Below are 21,162 nucleotides of genomic sequence, written 5' to 3' on the forward strand. Positions count from 1 at the left end.
ATGGAATGTAATTTTAGTAGTAATAGCTCTAGTGACAGAAGTGTGACTTTGGGTGATCAAATTATTAAAAGGTGTGAACGATTTAGATATCTTGGGTCCGTTGTCCAAAGCGATGGTGATATAGATGGGGATGTTAATAGTAGAATTCAAGTTGGTTGGTTGAAGTGGAGGAATGCTTCGGGCCTTTTGTGTGATAGAAAAGTACCGTTTAGATTGAAAGGAAAATTTTATAAGACGGTGGTGAGACCTGCAATGCTCTATGGCGCTGAATGTTGGCCTTTAAAAGAGAGCATAATAATAAGTTAAGTGTTGCCGAGATGAGAATGATTAGGAGGATGAGTGGCTTTCCACTTAGAGACAAAATGCGGAATGAATATATTCGTGATAGGGTTGGTGTAGCTCTTGTGACAGACAAAATTAGAGAAAGTCTTCTTAGATGGTTTGGTCATATTAAACGTCGACCATTAGATGATCCGATTAGAAGAGTAGATGTTTTAAATGCGACTTGTGTTAAGAAAGACAGAGGTAGACCTAGGAAGACTTGGGCTTATTGTATTAAAAATGATCTTAATTTGCTAGAACTAAATGAAAATATGACACTAAATAGGACGCAATGGAGAAAAAGGATTCATGTAGCCGACCCCACGTAGTGGGATTAAGGCTTTGTTGTTGTTGTTGTTGTATAAACTTTGGGACTAACATGAGCCAATGTAAATGGGCGGGTGACTATTGTGGCACTCTACTCGTTTCTGTGCATGTGTTGAGTATTTATATGTGATCTTATGTGTTTGCTCGAACATAATTTTGATTGTTTTTTCCGGCATATAACTGAAAATCAGGCTTTGCCTTTGTTTTTTTTTTTAAAGTTATGGTATTGATAATATTTAATGTGCTGACATCAATTATTTTTTTTTACAGGAATTTATTGAAAAAGAAGGTGACGGAGAGCCACCTCTCGAGGGATCAATACCTGATATGACATCCTTAACGGAGTCGGTGTCTAAATTGATCATATGGAGCTCTTAAGTTTTATCTTTGTGTGACACTAAACATTACTTCTGTGATGATAAACACATTTCTTGTGGATGACAGATATTACATCAGCCTACAAAGGATTTACCAAGCTAAGTCTGAAGCTGATTGTCTTGCTATGGAGCTTCGTGTACGGGCTATATTGAAGAGAATTGGTAGAGATCCTGATTCTATTTCAAAGGCCTTCGTTAAGAACTTCTGTAAAAATGCTAGAAAGCTCACTGTAAGTCCTGAAATATATTTTCTTATGTCGGTTATGATGAATCACCCTCGTGGACAAATAATGTTATTTATGATAATTGAATTGGGAACGAGTAAAATGAACCCTACTTCAACCCTCAGAAAGCTTCTCTCAATCGATTCATGAGAGCGGGTTGCACTGGTTTATTTGGAGATTGGTGCAAGAAATCATACTATTTTTTAGAAGTTAGAAGGTTCCTTCTAGATTTTGGTAGATTTTGTGTCAAGGCATCATATTGTTAATTATTGTAAATTTTTTTAATTTGAGTGGATTGTTTGTTTATTTCTTATTACTTGCTAAATAAAAGACTTTGATAATGGTGATTGTCATGTTATTTTGAAAATTGATAAAATCATGTTATTTTAGAATTAAATGTGGAATGATGAAGAGGGAAAATGGTAGATCAAAGGTACCATGGATTAAAACTTTTTTACAAATATTTGCATATAATAGGTTTTAACATCTCGAACAACATGCTATTCAAATGAAATGTGATTAAAGAGTTTTCCCTCTAGCAGTATAAGCTCTATCCCCTAGAACTTTGCTAATCTAACGGGACCAAGAAGACCAATCTATTTGGAGCCTGTGAGTTGGCTTGTTCGCGAAGAACATGGCTCTCACTAGTCTTTGAGCCCAATCTAGCGCCCTATGACATATCATATAGTCAAAGAGGTTGTGCATAGTTTCCCTCGACCTGATACCTTAATTCGCTATCGATTTCCCATGTTAATGGTATGCAAGAAATAAAAATGAAATGAAATAAAAGGAATTTCCATCTTATCACTAGAATACTCGAGACTTAGATTTATTATTGCTAGTCCATGCTTAGAGTTGATGCAGTAAAAGTAGGGTCCAAATTGCAAAAAATGCGAGTAAACATATTATTTGGTACGGTGGCGTTTAAAAAACTCACCTGACCTGTTTGGGTAAACTGCGTTTTGGCAGCTTATGCGTTTTTAAAACGCTGAAAACAGGGTTTTCACACTGCACCTGTCTAGGTGCGGTGACAGCTTTCTGGCTGCGATCTGACTTTTCCAAAAAAATAAAAATTCGTTGTAGTCACCACACCTAGCTTATCAACCGATTATTTTTAATTAGCTTATCAACAGATTATTCAATAAGCTGCAGCTGCCCCAAACAGACCTTTAGGGCCAGTTTGAGGCAGCTTATTTGGTGCAGTGGCGTTTTGAAAACACATGCAACAGACGTGTTTGGGTAAACTGCGTTTTGGTAGCGTATGCATTTTCAAAACGCTGAAAACAACATTTTCTCACCGCACTTATTTAGGTGTGATGACAGCTTTCTAGCTGTAGTCTGGCTTTTCCAAAAAAAATAAAAATTTGTAATAGCTACCGTACCTAGCTTATCAGCAGATTATTCAATAAGCTGCAGCTGTCCCAAACAGACCCTTAGTCGGCGCCAACTCGCCTGTAAGCTCCCATGTTGACATCCAACTTGCCCATTATCTCTCTCCAATTATCTTTCTCTCCATCGCAATGACTCTCTCCTCCATAGCTCTCCACCCAATGCATGTTAACTGGAGACTTGGATAGATGGTAATTGTGAGGAATGCTCATAGGAATATATGGATTATTTAACCATATAAATCATGAAATTGGGTAGATAATAAACATGCAATAGAGTCATAAGGCAATGATAATATGATAGTAATCAATGAAAGATGATGAATTTTGGTAAAACAATGGACTTTGGCAACATTAGGGTTTTCCGCATCATACATGACATTATCACGATCAGCTCCTTGGTCATTTCCTTGGGTGCAACTCGTAAGGTCGGGGACTTGTCAGCTCTCTCGTAATATTTATAACCACCATTATTTTAGTCTTTTCATACAAGTTCTTCAGCCCTAGAAATGATTTGACTCTTGAAGCATATATAGAAGCTGATTATACATATTCTATGGTTGATAATAGATCAGCTTTAAGATATCATATTCTTTGATGGCAACCTTGTGATTCTGAGAAATTGAAAACAATATATGGTAGAATTTTCTAACACACAAGTAGAATTTAGATTTATGGTAGTGGAAATTTACTAATTATTATGACTAAAAATTATCTTGGAAGATTTAAAAGTTGAATGAAAATGTTCTATGAGGCTCTATTCTAATAAGAAGCCAGTCATTAGTATTGCACATAATCCCATATAATATAATTGTATAAAGCATATTGAAGTTGATGGATATTTTATAAAGGAGAAGCCTGGAAATGATCTGTTTTGTTTTTTGTTTGTAACCATAAGCGAACAATTGGCTAACATTTTCACTAGAGAATTATTAATGACTACCCTTAGAAATTACAAGGCAAGCTTAAAATTGATGATATCCATTCATTTGCTTGAGAGAGAATGTGGAATCCCTGTATTATTTTTTTACCGAGAATTTGTCCTCTTTTCCTCCACTTCTGCCGTCACCTGATTGATTCAAGAGATCCTTATTGCCTATTTATCAATCCATGAAATATTTAATTATTTTGTAATTGATTTGATTCTCTGTTTTCATATTCCATGTGTTAAATTCTTTTATAGGATTGTATAAATTCTATACATTTTGAAATGAAATAAATTCAACTAATGCTCTTCAATTCTCGTCATAAATTAATATTAGAAATAACTGCTCAATATTTGTAAATGGGAATAAAGAATCTTTGCGAGTAATGGAATGTGAAATGGGCTGATAATTATTTTGTTATTCTATTAACCCCTATGGGTTTAGGGTGGTTTTTATGTTAACAGTTTACAGGTATTCATTTCTGTTTTTCTAATTTCGGGTGCGTCAAAAGACGTGTTTAGATTTTTTCTAAGCCAGTTTTTCTGTCTGCTAACGTTAATGGTTGCAGGTGTGCAGATACAAGCCCCTTGAGGATGAACTAAGTTCGCCTGCTATATCAGAATTGCAGAAGTACATGACAGATGAAGATTACTGGTAATTTTCTGCTATTTTTACTGCATTTTCATCTTCTCTTTCATCACATTGTAGTGAAAGTTTCATTTTATGTTGATGCTTTTATTTGCAAAGTAACAATTTCTCTTCTATTTGAGTTCGCATGAAGTTAAATAAATATTTTGTTCTAGTGTTATTTTATAAAATTTTATATGCACGTATAGTCATCATTGTCAATTATTTTAGCATACATGTTTTGGAAAATGCTTTGTATAAAGATTGGTATTAGTATTATGTTTAGCTTAGAATTTAATTTTAAATCATATATCATCGAGGAAGCCAATTGTTGCATTAGTTTTACGCAGCAAAACTTGATAAGGAGAGTGGCCAAGCACAAACTGTCTTAAATAGATTTTTTGTTGTGAAAAATGCCAATTTATTATGCTATTGATTTTTGTCGGAGGTAATTGCTCGCTGAAGAAAATTAAATCCCATTCCCCAAGCTTTCTCTACATTCAAGATGAGAAAAAATGTGGGTGTAATTTTATCGACATTTATTTTCTTTAACCTGATTTTTCTTCTTATTGAGAACTTTTATTAGAATGAACTTCATAGTTAATTGTTCATTATGCATGTGGGAGAGAAACCGTAATTAAAGTAGTTTCTTAGGCTTAATTTTATTTTTAGATTTAATGTTATATTAATTGAATTATGGGAGAAAAAGGTTGGAGGGTTGGAAGGTCCTAGTTTTGCTTTAGTGAGTTTACCGACTTTATGTTGACCCGTATTGATTAAGATGAAGCTTACCTCCATCAGAACATTGGGTTTAATTAGGATAAGGCTTGCATCCATTGGAAGATTAGAAAGTGGAACTTACAACCTCTTGAAAAAGGATAGCCTAAATTAATTAAGAAGGTCACTAAATCGATTGATTATTTTCTTATGAGAAAAATGGATTGTCGAGATTGTATGGATTGTAAGCTCATTCTAAGTGAACTTTAAATACCCCACATTAATTATTTATTTTGAATTTTTTAAGTTGAATGATTGAAAAAAATGAAAAATGCGACGAAATATTATTATAGAATTAAATGTGGACACTTAAAACATACAAATAAGATTATTATTATGAGTAAACTTCAAGATTTTAAGATGTTGAATGTTCATGAAAAAATTAATACTATGTGGGATAAAGTACCGAGTATTGTCAAGCAAATTGCAAATGTTGTGTTTGGAGAATCTAAAGTAAAAGCTATTATAAATAAAAAAAATTGGTCATGCAATAATAATGTGCAATAAAAAATAACAAATAAAAAATTTTGTTATAAAAATTTATTTAAATGTAAAAGCTTTGAGAATTGAGAAAAATATAAGGTGTTTTGTAGGGAGTGTAAGAGAATAATTTGTGATGTCAAGAATTCTATTTTTAATGTTCTCTATAATAAATTAGATATTAAAGAGAGTGAAAGATATATGTATAAACTAGTCAAACAAGAGATAAGAAAAATAAAGATTTAATTCAAGTAAAGCGTGTTAAGGGCTAAAATCAAAAAAATACTTTTCTTAGATGATATTAACATAGGCTTGAGATGTTTTGATAAATTTTTTAAAGATGATTGTTAAAATACTATCGATTTTAGTGATCTTAATATAATAATTTATTAAAAAGTTTTTTACTTCCACCATCGCATTAGTAAAACAAAATTTGAGGAGGTTTTACAGAAAATGAAGTATGAAAAATTAATAGGACCTGATAGTATTTGAATAAAATTGTGTAAATGTTTAGGAAATTTGGAAATTTTTTTGGCTCGCTAAACTTTTTAATATTATTTTAAAAACTAAAAAGATGTCTCATTTGTAGAAAAAGAGTCTATTGGTTCATATTTTTAAGAATAACGAGGATGAAAAGAGTGCAAATTATAGGAAGATTAATTTAACGTGTCATACATTAAAGTTATGTGAGAGAGTAATTGAACATAGGATGCGATGTGACATAAATTTCTCAAAATCAATTTGGATTTATGTTGGGCAAATCTACTATGGAAGCTATACATTTATTAAGATGTTTGATGGAGAAGAATAGAAAGAGTAAGGATGATTTATATATGATTTTTGTTGATTTAGAAAAAAGCTTATGATAAGATTCCAAGAGAAATATTTTGTAGATTTTTAGAAAAGAAAGTTTTTAATATTGCCCGCATTCAAATCATTAAAGATAAGAATATTAGAGTTTTTAATTGTGTTCTAACACAAGGGGATTGATCGAGTATTTTTCTTTTTCAAATGGCTTACATCAGGGATTGACTTTAAGCCCGTATCTTTTTGCTTTAGTTATGGATATTTTTACTGGACCTTTACATAAGGATGTACCTTAGTTTATGTTTTTTGCTGATAATATCCTTCTTGTGGATAAGATTAGAGAGAGAGTTCATGAAAAATTTATTATTGAAGTTAACATTAGAGTCTAAAGGTAGTTTGAGTAGATCTATAACTGAATACATGAAATGTAATTTTAGTAATAGTAGATCTTGTGGCAGGGTTGTAATAATGGGTTGTAATATTGCCCTCATTCAAATCATTAAAGATATGAATATTAGGTGAATATTTTTACTGGACGTTTACATAAGGAGGTACCTTAGTTTATGTTTTTTGCTGATAATATCCTTCTTGTGGATAAGATTAGAGAGAGAGTTCATGAAAAATTTATTATTGAAGTTAACATTAGAGTCTAAAGGTAGTTTGAGTAGATCTATAACTGAATACATGAAATATAATTTTAGTAATAGTAGATCTTGTGGCAGGGTTGTAATAATGGATGATCAAGTCATTAAAAGGAGTGAATGTTTTAGATATATTAAGTCTATTGTTCGAAGTGATAGTGATATATATGGGGATATTATTACTTGAATTCAAGTTGGATGGTTGAAGTGGAGGAATGCATTGGGCCTATTGTGTGATTGAAAAGTATCGCTTAGGCACAGTAAATTTTATAAGATAATGGTGAGTCCTGAAATGCTTTATGGTGCAAAATGTTGGCCTGTAAAAAAGATGCATAAAATTAAGTAAAGTGTTGCTGAGAGGAGAATGCTCACGTAGATGAGTGGCTTTACATTTATAAATAAAATACAAAGCAAATATATTCGTGAAAGGGTTAGAATAGCTCTTGTGGCGGAGAAGATTACAGAGAGACATTTTAGATGGTTTGGTCACAATAAACATTGACCATCTGATGACCATGTTTGGAGAGTAGATGTTTTAGGTTTGACATATGTTAAGAAAGGTAAAAGTAGACCTAAAAAGACTTGGGGGATGTTCTATTAAAAATCATCTTAATGTATTAGAACTAAATGAAGATATGCACTCAATAGGCCACAATGGAGAAAAATGATTCATGTGGCCAACCCCACTTAGTGTGATAAAAGCTTTTTGTTGTTGTTGTTGGTCATTAAATCTATGATCCAATATTTTATTTAGTAGGTTTCTTGGCTTTGTGCCAAGCCAAATCAGTTGGGATGTAGCTAACATTAGTTAGAAGTCCTTTAAGCAAGACTTGTAATCTCGAAGAAGAGAAAATCTGAATAATTGGTTTTATGATCTTATCTTATAGGTAAGTTAGCCCAATAGTTTAATTTGACAAGCTTGTTGGCTTTGTGCCAACCCGAGTTACATGGTTGGGCTTTATATTTATTGGAAGGCTCGTATAAAGTTTTGTAATTTTGAACTTTAATATGAGTATTAGGACTTGTGGCTCTTGTTTGCTCGAGAAGCCTAGTAGATCGAGATTCATAACCTTACGTTTAAGAAGGTTGTGGTGAATAACTATCAGATGGACCATTCTTTATAAAACATAAAGTTATTAGGCCCATTTATCTATGATTATGGGTTTATGACCCTACCCTATTATTTATGTCAAATGTTTAGTTTATTTTTATAAGTTTGTTGGTTTTGTTTTAACACATTAATTTGGTTAGCGCTTACATTCATTAGCATATAAAGAATTGATGAAAATGGCCATCAAAATTTTTTTTGCTATTATCAATAAAATTTTTTGGTCGATAAATTCTCTAATATTTTACTATTTTTTTACAGGTATTTAACTTAATAAGATTTTGATTCGATCTTAGTTAATCAATTGAACAAAATTTTCATTTCAGTTTTACTATTTTGATTTGATTTTAGTTGATCATGACTGTAATGATGCATGGGTTCATTTAGTTTTATCTTAATTTTATTAATTTGATTTAATTTAACAAGGTTTCTAAGTTCTAATTTAGATTTTATTATTTCCTTGATTTAAAATCAACTACTTTGATTCTAAGACTGATGATTAAATACACTTCGGACCAGTTATCAATCTCACTGATATCAATGTTTAATCAAGGCCTTTCATTTTTTTATCCAGTGACTTCGTCCTCTACGCAAAGCTTGTAGGAGAGAAGACAATCTTAGGCAAGGCATAAGGCTTAATGGATAGGTGATTGTATTGTGATAGTTGTTGCTGGAACATTGAATGAAATTGCGTGTGAGGCTTCATTATTTAATTGATTTGGTTTTTGGTGTTAGTTCCAATTGTTGACCTCATTTTTTATTTACTCTCTCTCTTGGCTCACAATCAATTCCATCTAGACCCAAGGCCTTTCCTAGTGTCAGCAAGTGGCTGGATTGAGCTCGAGTCAGCTGGGACTTGGGCTTCACTTGAGCTAAAAATTAAATTAACCGAATGTAAATACCAATCCAATTTTCACTTGAACCAAAATTACAATTAACCTAATTAACATCTAAATATATTTCAATCAATTTAAATTGAAACATAAAATTGAACTAGAATTCATCTTAATTCAAATAAATCTCAAAATTATCGTAAGCTCTCCAAATCATCGTAGTGCTTGGAATTTCATTCTGTAAGCTACACCATGCTATTATTATGTATGGAAAAACATGCAACTAGTTTCACGGTAATCAGATATTATTTTTTATGTAAACTTTTATGTTTCAAGTTTTCATGTATGAAATTTAGTCCTATATAAAATTTTTTTATCGGAGCGTCACTCATTTCTTAAAATGGATTGCAGGAGTGTCATTTAATCTTCATGAGGCTTGGGTTGTAATTAGGAAGTCCCATTAGTGTCTTCATGAAGCAGCCACCAAGATTGCATGTTTTTTAAGAATACCATGCATAGCCTTCAAAGCTTCCCAAAATTGATTCTTTTGATTAGGGAATTTGGTTTCAGCTGAATGATTTGTATCAATGCCCTGATTTATTACAATAACAATTCTATGCCATGCATTCGTTCATTCATTCAACTGCAAATAAGCTTTAGAATTCTGCTGAACTCATTTGTAACTCCAAGGGGATTTCTAATCTACTTCGAATTTCGCAGCTTTTCCGTCAGTTTCTACATTCTGCTTCGAGCTGTTGATCGGTTTACTGCCAATTACAACAGATTCCCTGGATTATTTGACAAGTATGTATGGATGCCATTTTCCATTTATTTTTATTTTTCTGAAAAATAATATTAGCATAATGCTAAAACTGTGCAGTGAAATTGAGGAAGATATATCGAGATTGAAGAGCATTGCAGTGGGCGTGCTGAGCGACTCAGGCCTTCATGGTTCCACCCTGTCTGAGGACCTAATCAATGAAATGTGCAGATTTGGAGGTGCTGAAATCCATCCAGTAGCAGCATTCATAGGAGGCGTTGCCTCCCAAGAAGCAATTAAGGCATGCTTCCATATTTTTTCTCATATTCACATTTATCAGTTTGGTTGTTAGATATGTAAATGCCCCTGAAGTTTAATCCTTCGTTTTTGGATTTACAGCTTATTACGAAGCAATTTGTGCCGTTGAATGGGACGCTTGTTTTCAATGGAATTGATCAAAAGTCGCAGGTGCTTTTTGTATAATTGCAGCTGTGATGCTTGCTTAGGTAACTGGATTCTTGCTGTTGGTTCATGCAAGCCTGAAACCTTTTTTTTTTTTTTTTTTGTGGAGAAATTTACAGTCCCATTCAAGAAACGATCTTAGTGCATTTTCCTTCATATTTTTGCAGTCTCGAGTCTTATTTATTTATTTATTTATTTATTTAAGAGATTATAGATAAAAAATCTATATATTTCTAGACAAATGCTTATGGGTAGGGCTGTCGAAAAAGCTCGTTGTTCGCGAACAGTTCGTGTTCGATTCATTCGATAAGTAAACGAGATGAACGTGAACAAATTTTTTTCGTTCAGTTAGTTAAATGAACCAAATTCGAGCAGTGATCCGTTCGTTCGTGTTCAAATCATTATTGTTCAAAATATAAAATTATTTAAAATAATTATATATAAAAAAATTATGATATTTTAAAAAATTAAATTTTATAAATTATAATATATAATAAATTAATAATAATATATTAATGTACTATATTAATAGTATACTAATAATTATTTTTATATATTAATATTTGGGATGTCAAACTGACTCGTCGTTCACGAACAGCTCGTGTTCGGCTCCTTCGTTTAGAAATGAACACAAAAAATGAACACAAACAGTGACTTTACGAATAATTTCAAATACAAGCTTATTTCAAACAAATTAAATTTCAAACGAACCGAACACGAACATTAAATATCGTTCGGTTCATTAAATATGTAAAGAAAAAGATTTTAAAATTATAAAGACCAAAGGATGAACAAATATTAATAATTTTCAAATTATTTATAAATAAAAATAGTAGTAAGAGGAAAAGTAAAAAATTATAAAAAACATTAAATATGGTAAAAAAATGTAATCAAAACGCAGTAAAAATTAAAAAAATATGGTTATCAATACTATTTTAGAATATGAAATATAAAAATTAAACATAAATCATTTGGTATAATATAAATCATCAAAAATTAATATTTTATTTTATATTTTATTACTATTTTAAAAAAAATGAATTAAACTTTTAAGGATATGCATGTCTAAATTTTTATCATTTTTTTATTATTTTAAATTGAAGGAGTAATGTATGTCAATGGTCAATATGTCAGACATTATATCTATATAGTGAAAGAAATATTGTAGAACATGTTAGAAAGTGATGAGTTGGTGGTCATGTTGTAAATTTCAAGTAAAACTAAATGTAATACAAAAAAAATAAATCTTAGCTATATTTGATTATTGAAGGATAATTTAGAGATTTGTGGATGATTGATGGAATAATATTTAAAATGTAGACCTAATTCTTTTCTATTGAACCTAATTTTGCTTTTAAATACTTGAATGAGAGATGCAACACAAAAAGAAATTAGGAGATATCTTGCTATGATATTCTAATTTAGATGTATAATTATTAAGCTAAACAGTAGCCTTAATCCTCGGCAAATGTCGGCAAATATCTTGGAGAGGTCTAAAAAATCATAGGTTTGTCCGACATTTGAAACAATAATTATCGATAGGAAGTGGTAATGCCTGAATATTATTGTTTCACTATCTTTGTTCGATAAATATCACTCATTCACGCTAATTGTCTTCCCCGGATTTTTGTCGCTCGTTCAAATTGTTTTAGTGTTCGTCTCACAATTGGATCATCTAATAATCTTTGTTTAAATCATTATTAGTTGACTATTATCTTCAAACATTTTTGCCTAATTATTGTCATCTGCCTTTTATCAACCGAACATCTTCATTGTATTGTGTAATTTATAACCATATCTTCTCCAATTGAGATTGATGTGTGCTTGAAAATTCACAGCGGTAGAGTAATAAATTATCGTCATAGTGTTGCTCGATGATTTAGCATATACTTACATAAAAGAAAACAACTAGCAGAGACAACAACTGTTTTTATGTGTAAAACTTGTAAAGTAAAAAAATCACGGAACTTGACTCAATTGTAAAAATTTATTATAAGTTGATTGTTACAACAACAACTTCTCCCACGAGTGGGAATGGTTAGAAGAACTTTTAAGTTACAATGCCGACGTAGTAATGAACTTGTTGCAAGAAATGAGTAGTGACCAATAGCGATTAGTGGCGGCTGACATGTGATGTTTGACGGTTGTCGGCGGTGGTCAACGTCAGTTGATAGCGGTCGATGATAACTAAAGTGATGTTGGAATTCAGCTCATTCTCAATGTTTCAAGCTCTTTCTTCAGGCTTCAAGCTCTCCTCTAGCCTTAAGCATGACTCTATTTATAAAGTTCTGAGTGCAATTAATACAAAAATATGAATCACTCTTATCGGACGGCTCAGAGGGTTTCTCTCTATTATGCGGAGTTTGATGGACGTTTGAGTGCATTAACGATGTCGGAATTGAGCGACCTTCAGTTCATTGGATTCGTCTCATCGAGATGCTTGATTCGACTATGAACTTGCTGGATTCAACATCTATTTGTCTTTCCAAATGTATCTGGAAAACTTTCGAGCTTGGTTTAATTATTTAATTAAGGCTTCATTTGGTTAAGATTGGATAAATGTTGGTAACATTGAGTCTGTCTCGCCGAGCCTGCGAGCATGACTAAAAGTTTGCTGGAATTGAAACTCCATATGATTTTTAATTGAGATTTAAATATTTCTTACTCAAAATATTAATTTGAAATCTGCTCCATACGTGGAGATCCATGTCAAATGATAAAAAATTATTAGAGTTGTATCACCCGATGAAGAGCATATCTTTTTAGTCTCATTCAAAATAGTGAATCACTTTCATGATTGTTTATATTTTCATAATTTTCCAGCAAGAACTCCATCATTTTCCATAAAATTCCTTTCTAATTGATATGTGGTTTAGGTCGTCATGTCAAATTAAAATGTTAATAATCTTTTATTCTATCATTACAAATATTCAAATACACAACATTTAGTTTTTGTTTTAAATTTAAAGAAACATTTGTTTTTTTGTAATTAAGATTACATTTTGTTATTTATGTTCTTTGAGGAGCAGGTCGGGATTTTCCCCGCCTCGCTATTTCGTGATCAATATATGCATCAAGCTAACCCTAATCTCGTTATAGAAGAAAATTCTTTTATAATTCTTGTAGCCGTCGTTACCTACGTTTTTCCTTCACCGTGAAGGCGATCTACCCACCCTATCGGTTTGATCTCCTTATCATACTTTCGATTTATTCGATCTCCCGCGATCTTTATTTGTTTTTTTTTTCGTGTTCCGATTTCGTTCCTTCATCTCTTCTTCGTTTTTAGGGAAGGCAAGAAAAAGTGGGGCATATGGAGAAAAATTCCTTCAAGCTCCAGCATTCTCTGGGTTCGTTTCTCTTCTCATGGAAATCATGAAATTATTATTATTTTTTCTTTGTTTTAATTTTAGGGTTTCACGATCATTACTTTCCTGCTTGTGATATCGGTTAAAGTTGCGATCTTTGGTCTGGGACTTCATTCATTTTTCATATTGAATTTCTCGAAGCTGCACATTTGATGGAATTTAGAATGGGCAAGTTTTATGAGAGCAATTTTGTTGAATGATTAAAATGCCGATTTCTGTTGATTGATTCCATATTATCTCTTGTTTTGGTGGTTCTATTTTGATATTTTGACATTCCTCCTTTATGAATCTGGTCATCTAACATCTCCTATTTATATTTCTTGACTGGAATTGCCTTTTGTAAACCCTAAAAATATTGAAGCCATTGAGCTGGTGCTAAGTAGGGGTGTAAACGAGCCGAACACAAGCCAGTCATGCTCAGCTCGTGTTCGGCTCGTTTATATTTCGAGCTCAAAAGGCGATGAGTCGAACACGAGCTGTTCACGAACAAAAAGTTGTTTTGACAACCCTAATCACATAGCCATAAGACGTTAAGAGTTTGAACAAGATTTAAAAATTATTATTTATATTAAAACGTCATTTGAATCTAATTTAATAATTTTTATTCTATTTTCTTAATTAATATTTTAATTTATTATAAATCTTTGTAGCCTTGTAGTCAATTAAATTTTTTTTAAAATACTACTCATGTATGTATATATATATACATATAAACTTGATGAGTAGTATTTCGAGCCAAAACGAGCCTCACACGAACGAACACATCTTTGATCGTGTTCAATTCGAAGTTAACAAGCCGAACACGAGCTGTTCGCGAACAACGAGCCGTTTTGACAGCCCTAGTGCTATGGTTCAAATGTACATATGGAATAACAATATCGCTATTGTTGAATCGATTAAATATTAAGTGTTTATCTGATTTTGCATTATTCATTTGTCTCTAACAATATACGTACTCCAGTAATCACAAATTTCAAATATCTCTGTTTAAATTAGTCTTTAAAACTAATAAAAATTAGTAATTTATATCTGATTTAGGAGAACTTACATGTATACCACAGATTTCTAATAAATCTGCATATCTAATCTTGCAATTTTAGAACATTCAACTCTTTAAATCACATAAATAATACACTAATGTTGACTTGTTTAAGGTGAAATGTACCTTTTTGTGAATACCTTTGATGAGATTTCGACGCTAGGATGTTATTTAATTAAATACCAAATTTTTTGTGTTAGATTGATATGTTAACAGATAAGGGTTCCATGGCATGTATATAAATCCCTCTTTTGATTTAATACCTATTGGTGCTTTAAAATATTAAAAATTAAAAAAAAAATTATCAAAACTAAAATCAAACTTGAAGGCCAAAACTATCTAAACTAGTAAAAATTAAAAATGTATCTCTTATGATAAATTGAATCCTTAATCAAAACCGAGATTTTTTTGCTTTAAACTCATTTAGAATTTTACTTTTTAAAGTGAAATTAATTACTTTGACTCATTTACTCTTGTAAGCGCACTCACATATGTGTCCAAGTGTGTAAGTGTGTAAGTGTGTGCGTATCACGTGCATGGCTACAAATGCAATAAATACATACATATAATGCATGCCTATTACAAATATGAATATAGAAATAGAAATAAGATTGATAAATGATACGTAAAATAAAAATTTGATATGTGAGAACGCATACAAGCAACATATAGTCATATTGTATCTACTTCTATGCATAGCATCCACGCCTTAATATGACTATTATTAATAGAGTTAGCACTTCTACTTTGATTTTGGAATTTATCAGTTTCGATCTTATAAACATAAGCCTTGCCGATTCATATGGCCTCTTTTTATCATTTCATGATCATAGTTTTTGCTTTATTGTCATGATCTTCAGAAGCTGATTTTTTATTTTTTTTTCAATTTGATATTTAGAAAGCAGGCAGGAAGAGGCTATCCGGATCAGGGAGAAGTATCCTGATAGAGTTCCTGTAGGTTTGTCTTAATTTTCTTCTTTCTTTGTTGTATTATTAATTGCTTGTTCTGATGAATATCATCATGCTATATAGGTGATCATGGAGAAAGCTGAGAGGAGCAACATACCAGAAATTGAAAAGAAGAAGTGTGTATCTTATTTTATAATATTTTGCAGATATAAAGCATTTTTTTTTTTGGTTTTGGATTGCAATTTGATTCTTGGCTTTCTACATTATGCTCGGTTGTATTTCTTATTTGCAAATATCATGCTGAACTCATACTGGTTGTGATAATTTTGTTCATCATGCCTCTCTAATCCATTTTTTGATGCTTTTTTTTCTTATCCTCAGGACTTTTTTTCCCCTGATTTTTTCATTTTGTTCTTTTAAGAAAATATAAATGAAAATTTAAATACATACTACACAATTCGTATGTATTTACATATCTAAAACCCAAAATTTGATATTTATACTTATAACACCTTGGTGTCATACCTTGGTGTCATAAATTCATGCATGAAAATGTGCATTTCACTTTTAAAAGGATATTAATGGTGGTATTTTTTTATGTGATGTCAACAATTTGAGTGGTGTGCATGTAAATATGAATGTTTAGGTGTTAGATATGTAAATACATAAGAATTTTGAGGTATGAATGTAAATGACCAAAATATGAATTGGGCCAAACCCGGCTAGATTGCCTTGTTGCAAGGTATTAGCTCTATACAGCCAATATAGTTTCAAGTCTTAGCAAAGTTATTTGGGCTTGGAACGAACTATACCATAGTATAAATAAAATATTCTTAATGGTGTGCATTGTGCTTGGTGAACTTTTGAAAATACATTTAACATGACTATAGTTATGACAAAGTAACTTTATTTATTGCCGTGTGCGTTGGTGCACACTTTTTATGACTAAATTATAGCACAGAAATTTAATTTTAAGCCTCAATTTAACCTTTTATTTGTATAAACTCTGAGCCTTTTATTCCTTTTTCTTTTCTATCAATATTGTTGATTTGATAGGGAACTTCTCTTTAGTTGAACATAACACATTTATTCTTATGTATATTTTTTAGATTTGTTTTGCATATTTTGAACATAACACAACATGCATGGATTTTGTATTTATATATAATCAGTTAGGAATTGTTTTTGTAATGCTTAGGATTTATTTTGATAACGAATGGATGAATTCTACCTTATGGTCGTACTTCAAAAGCATCAAATACTGTAATAAAAATTTCATCTTTTTTATGTTAATATTTGCAAATTGGTTCCATCAGGTATCTTGTCCCTGCTGATATAACCCTTGGACAGTTTGCCTACATCATTCGAACGAGGATCAAGCTTAGTGCTGAGAAGGCCATATTCATCTTTGTAAAGAACACTTTACCGTCCACAGGTGAGAAAGTAATTATGGTTTAAGAAAAAAGTTTTCTTTGCATCACTTTCTCTCATCAATTATTTCTTGGTGTTAATGAAAAACAAATAATTTTTCAGGTCAAATATTTCAGCAAAATTATGTAAAATTTCAAGATCAGTTTATTACACGCTTAATTTAATAATTAATTATTTTGCAGCTGCGATAATGTCTGCAATTTATGAGGAGAATAAAGATGAAGATGGTTTTCTTTACATGGCTTACAGTGGAGAGAACACGTTTGGGTCCTTCTAAATCTTGGAGGAACGAACTTAAGTCTCTGTAAATGCCATTGATCCAAAAAAGAGCATGGTGTACATTCTTTTCCCAGTTCATATACTTCCTCAGTCTATTGCTACTACTTATTTGCTTTTTGTGACCGTTGATTAATCTCAACATTCTGGATATTTTAATTTTTCTGTTCTTGCTTTAAGTTCTCTTTTATTTTATTTTATTTTATTTTTTTGTTTCTTGATTATATATATGTGGTTCTTTACTTTTCTGCTACCAGGGCATGTTTATGCACATGGAAATGAAGAATCCAGCAGTAATTTTTCCCCATTTTGGGCATGTTAGTATCTATTTTTTATATAAGTAATCATGTGTTATCATGATTTGGTGGCTTGGGTATCTATGTTGGAAAATATATGAATAATTTATTAATATCTTGTATGCTATTTCAGTTTTGTTAAACCTTTTTTTTTTTTTTTTTTTTTTTTTTTTTTTTGCTTTTCCATGTTCAAGCATTGGTCTTCTGTTATACTAGATTGTCCTTTGAAATTTTTCTGTTAGTGTTATGATCATTTTAGGTATGTTTGAGGTAGCTTGTGTTTATTCAGATAAGCAACTTATCTTGAAATGCGGCCCGCGGGGTTCGACCCACGGCTTGCGTTTAGTGTAAAAATTCAACCGCATTTTCGAATAAACTACTGGATGTGTTTTTCAAACGATAAGATGGTATTTTGAAAATATCGCCCGTACTTATAAGCTGCCTCATTTTCTCCCAAATTTTGTGGCTGCTAATTTTTCATTTTTTTAATTGATTCGTGGCTTAAAATTTCTATTAAAAATATTTTTTTCTCGAGGAAAAAAAAAAAAGGTTAAAACTAACGGATTCGCATGGTGGAAAGGTGCACTTAATTTTTCCCTAACAGCATTTATGGCGAGTGCTTTAACTTGTAACGAAGCAGCCGTCAATTATAATTAGAGGCATTAAATGCAAGGTTGTTATGCAACTCTTTATGCCCATGTTTTTTTTATAATTTTTTATTTAAGGGAGAAGTGAGGGCACGTGCTGACAAATTCATTGAAATTACTCAAAAGTTACACATTTCAAAATAGCAAAACCATCCAAAAACCCAGAACGAAATAAAAAGATGAAAAGAGATTGAAATAAGATTAAAATGAAGAAGAAAAAGTGAAAGGCTTATAAAGAAAAGCAATTGTCCGAGCATATGCTTATATCATAGCAATAGAGATACCCGAGCCGTCCATCAATGTGTAGTATCTCTAAGCAGTCCAACGTGAGCAAGAGTGCATGAAGTAAAAGCATGATTCGATCCATTAGCAAACACCAGAGGATGCTCGCAAGTCGTCCAAAATATCTTCAAAATAACCATTCCAACATGACCTGTTAAGCAGTGTCTCTCCCAACATAGAAAACAAAAAATAAAGTGGGTCGCCACAAGAGATGTAAGGCAAAAACTTTATCAGTGGAATAAACTGTTCGGGGGCACTAATATAGCAACTTATATAAGAAAACGATTTCTAATGCTTTCGGGAATGTCGTTCTTATATTTTCATCTTCGACTTTTTTCCTTAACAAGAAGTTTAATTTTGTGAATCATAGTCTTCTTTGATGCAGACCAATTCGTAAAGATTTTGAAGCTTCTTTCTAACCAAATGTAATGCTATAAGCTGGAAAAATTTCCCTGACGGCTAAGAAGGAATGTTATCATCATGTAATAGGACTAGGGCGGCTGATCGAGCCCCGTGAATCAGGTGATCGATACGGACGACCAATCAGACTTAAAATGGGTGATCAAACCAGTGTGGTTTATCGAACCCAAGAGATCGGCCGGTTGAACTTAGGAAATGGGTCGTTCGGGGTGGGATGGCCGATCAGACCCAAAGTGAGTGATCAAACAAATGCAGTCATTCAAACCCAAATGATCGATCGATTAGGCCGGGTGGATGATCAAGCCCGGGAAATGGGTCGATCGGCCTAGGACGGCCAATCAGACACAGAGTGGGTGATCATCCCAGTGTGGGCAATCAAACCCAAAAGATGAGGTGATCGGGTCGAGATGACCAATCAAGCATGGGAAATGAGTTGATCAGGTCGAGATGATCGATCAGACCCAAAGTAAGTGATTGAACCGGTGCGGTCGATCAAACCCAAGTGATCAAACGATCGGCTGGGACCGTCAATCGGACCTAAAGCGAGTGATCGAACTGGTAGGGTAGATCATACCCAAAGGATCGGGCGATCGGGCCGGGACAGTCGGTCGAGCCCAAAATGGTCGGCCGATCGTACCAGTGCGACCTATCAAATAGAAGTGACTACGTGGACAAGCATACTAAATGTAACCATGCCACAAATGATCATGCAACTCAAAATGCTTGCCATCACGTCGAACTCATTCTATCAATCTCACATGGGATCTAAGGTTTAGCTTTTAGATATGCGACATGGCCGCCTCTGACTTTGTCAAGGAATGTGAAGAACTCCATATCCTTTCTCGTAGAAGAAGTCCATCACCATTTGTAGGGAATGCTAGCTACAAAGCTTTTTTAGTCCTACAACCCCTCCACGATCTTGTAGAATGGGGTAGTCACAAAGTTTTTCCCATTCTTCAAGATCTAATTATTCTGACCCCTCCAAGGAAGGTTAAAAGCGCTAAAGCCATGGGAAATTGAGATTCCGACCGGCTTAGGTTGGGGCTAAGGCTTGCAATGAAACACTCTTGGCTTTGTTAGGGCCTTGATCACAAATGTAAAGTCTAAACCCAAGGCTTTCTGACATAATTGACCAATCAATAGGCTTATGACCATGTTGATCAAAGTTGATCGGCCAACTTGCCTACTGTGGGCGACCAAACCCATGAAGACACCACAAAGCTGTCTAATCAAAATGCATACGGCTGGGCCGATGGGTATCGTTAGGCCCATTAGACCGTCTGATAACGATCGATCGATTCAGTCGGATGATACCTTGTGGCCGATCAAACCTGCGTCATGTGGGCGACCAAATCCACAAGCATCTAGTAAAATCTATTCCTAGGGCTCACTAAGAAAGAAAATGCAACAGGTTTTAGGGAATCTCACCGTTGCGAAGGTTGAGGACGTGTTCTCTTTGCTTGCCCTCACTTTGACATTGCTCTGGCAATGCTTCGACAAAGCTCTGATGAGGTATTGAGCTTCACTTCTTCATCACGGGATGAAGAAGATCTCCCCTAGAAAGGGGTTTCGAGGAGTTCCTATCAAAGATTCGAACTCTAGCGAGGTTTTCGGTGATGTTCCTCCATAGAAGCTAGGATTAATCTCTTCTAGAGTTGACCTCCAGAAAGTTAGCCGGAGAAGAAGAAGATTGTCAGAGGAGAAGAAGAAGTTGAAGAATCACACTCTCCCTTGAGCTTCTCCTTTAGTAGTATGAGAGTCCTCCTCCTTTGATCTCGTTGCTCCAAGCTTCAACGGAACTCCAAGAAGTTGAGGAGGAAGCTCTCACACTCTCCAAATGCTCTCCAAGATAACTCTCCTTCAACCCCAAAAATTGAATGAAGTGGAGTGAGGAAGAAATGAGGATCTCCTTGGTTAAAGCCAGCTCACCTAAGAAAGTCCCCAAATTGCCCCTTGTTACTGCCCAAAAATGGCATGTTCTACCCTCCTAGAACCATAAAAAAGGGGACCAAAAGTCTCCTCCATCAATTTTTGATCCTCCTCATGCACCTCTCACTATATCCAAAGCATACTTGCACTTTTGGCTGCCTAGAGAGGTGTCTTGGGTGAGAAAACTGAGAAAAAACGGAGCAAAAAAGGCGTCGTGACCCTGGCGCTGGAACGCTGGGGCCTGGCACCTAGGCACTTGAGCCTAGCCCCGGTTTTCCCAGGGCTTTGTTTCAAGCTATTTCGGAGCAGATTCTGGCTCCTAGGCGCCCTAAATTGGTGCATAGACACTGGGCCTAGCATCATGATAATGTTAGCTCTATTTTAAACCTCATAGGAGCTATTTTGGGGGCCTAGGCGTCTGGGGTGGGCTCCTAGGCGCCGATGTAGCCCTGAAAATGTTATTTTTTTAGAAAACGTCTGCGAAGAGTTTCCTTGATTAGTGAGCTCTGA

The 21,162-nt window shown here is 33.3% G+C and overlaps 2 protein-coding genes across 3 annotated transcripts in view; both read left to right on the forward strand.

The window, feature by feature from the left end:
• The window catches only part of LOC110022845 (NEDD8-activating enzyme E1 regulatory subunit AXR1-like), a 15,746-nt gene extending 5,586 nt beyond the window's left edge, over positions 1-10,160 (forward strand). Inside the window, exons 9-14 of the mRNA XM_020721966.1 lie at positions 919-992; positions 1,093-1,255; positions 4,132-4,217; positions 9,557-9,640; positions 9,717-9,897; positions 9,996-10,160. Coding sequence (XP_020577625.1) covers positions 919-992; positions 1,093-1,255; positions 4,132-4,217; positions 9,557-9,640; positions 9,717-9,897; positions 9,996-10,079 — 672 coding nt within the window. The 3' untranslated portion in view covers positions 10,080-10,160. The remainder of the gene's footprint in view (positions 1-918; positions 993-1,092; positions 1,256-4,131; positions 4,218-9,556; positions 9,641-9,716; positions 9,898-9,995) is intronic.
• A 2,910-nt stretch (positions 10,161-13,070) lies between these two features.
• On the forward strand, positions 13,071-17,499 carry LOC110022748 (autophagy-related protein 8C-like). Of its 2 annotated transcripts, XR_002293808.1 has the most exons (7): positions 13,071-13,238; positions 13,345-13,405; positions 15,361-15,416; positions 15,495-15,547; positions 16,688-16,806; positions 16,985-17,136; positions 17,336-17,499. XR_002293808.1 is itself a non-coding variant. In XM_020721834.1 (6 exons), the coding sequence occupies exons 2-6, from the start codon at positions 13,369-13,371 to the stop codon at positions 17,077-17,079; spliced, it is 360 nt and encodes a 119-aa protein (XP_020577493.1). In that variant the 5' UTR covers positions 13,072-13,238; positions 13,345-13,368; the 3' UTR covers positions 17,080-17,257. The 2 variants fall into 2 exon arrangements, 1 of the variants encoding a protein (XP_020577493.1); XM_020721834.1 differs by lacking the exon at positions 17,336-17,499 and having other exon boundaries at positions 13,072-13,238; positions 16,985-17,257.
• The last annotated feature ends 3,663 nt before the right edge of the window (positions 17,500-21,162 follow it).

This window comes from Phalaenopsis equestris, unplaced genomic scaffold, assembly GCF_001263595.1.
Source record: "Phalaenopsis equestris unplaced genomic scaffold, ASM126359v1 Scaffold000202, whole genome shotgun sequence".
NCBI lineage: Eukaryota > Viridiplantae > Streptophyta > Magnoliopsida > Asparagales > Orchidaceae > Phalaenopsis > Phalaenopsis equestris.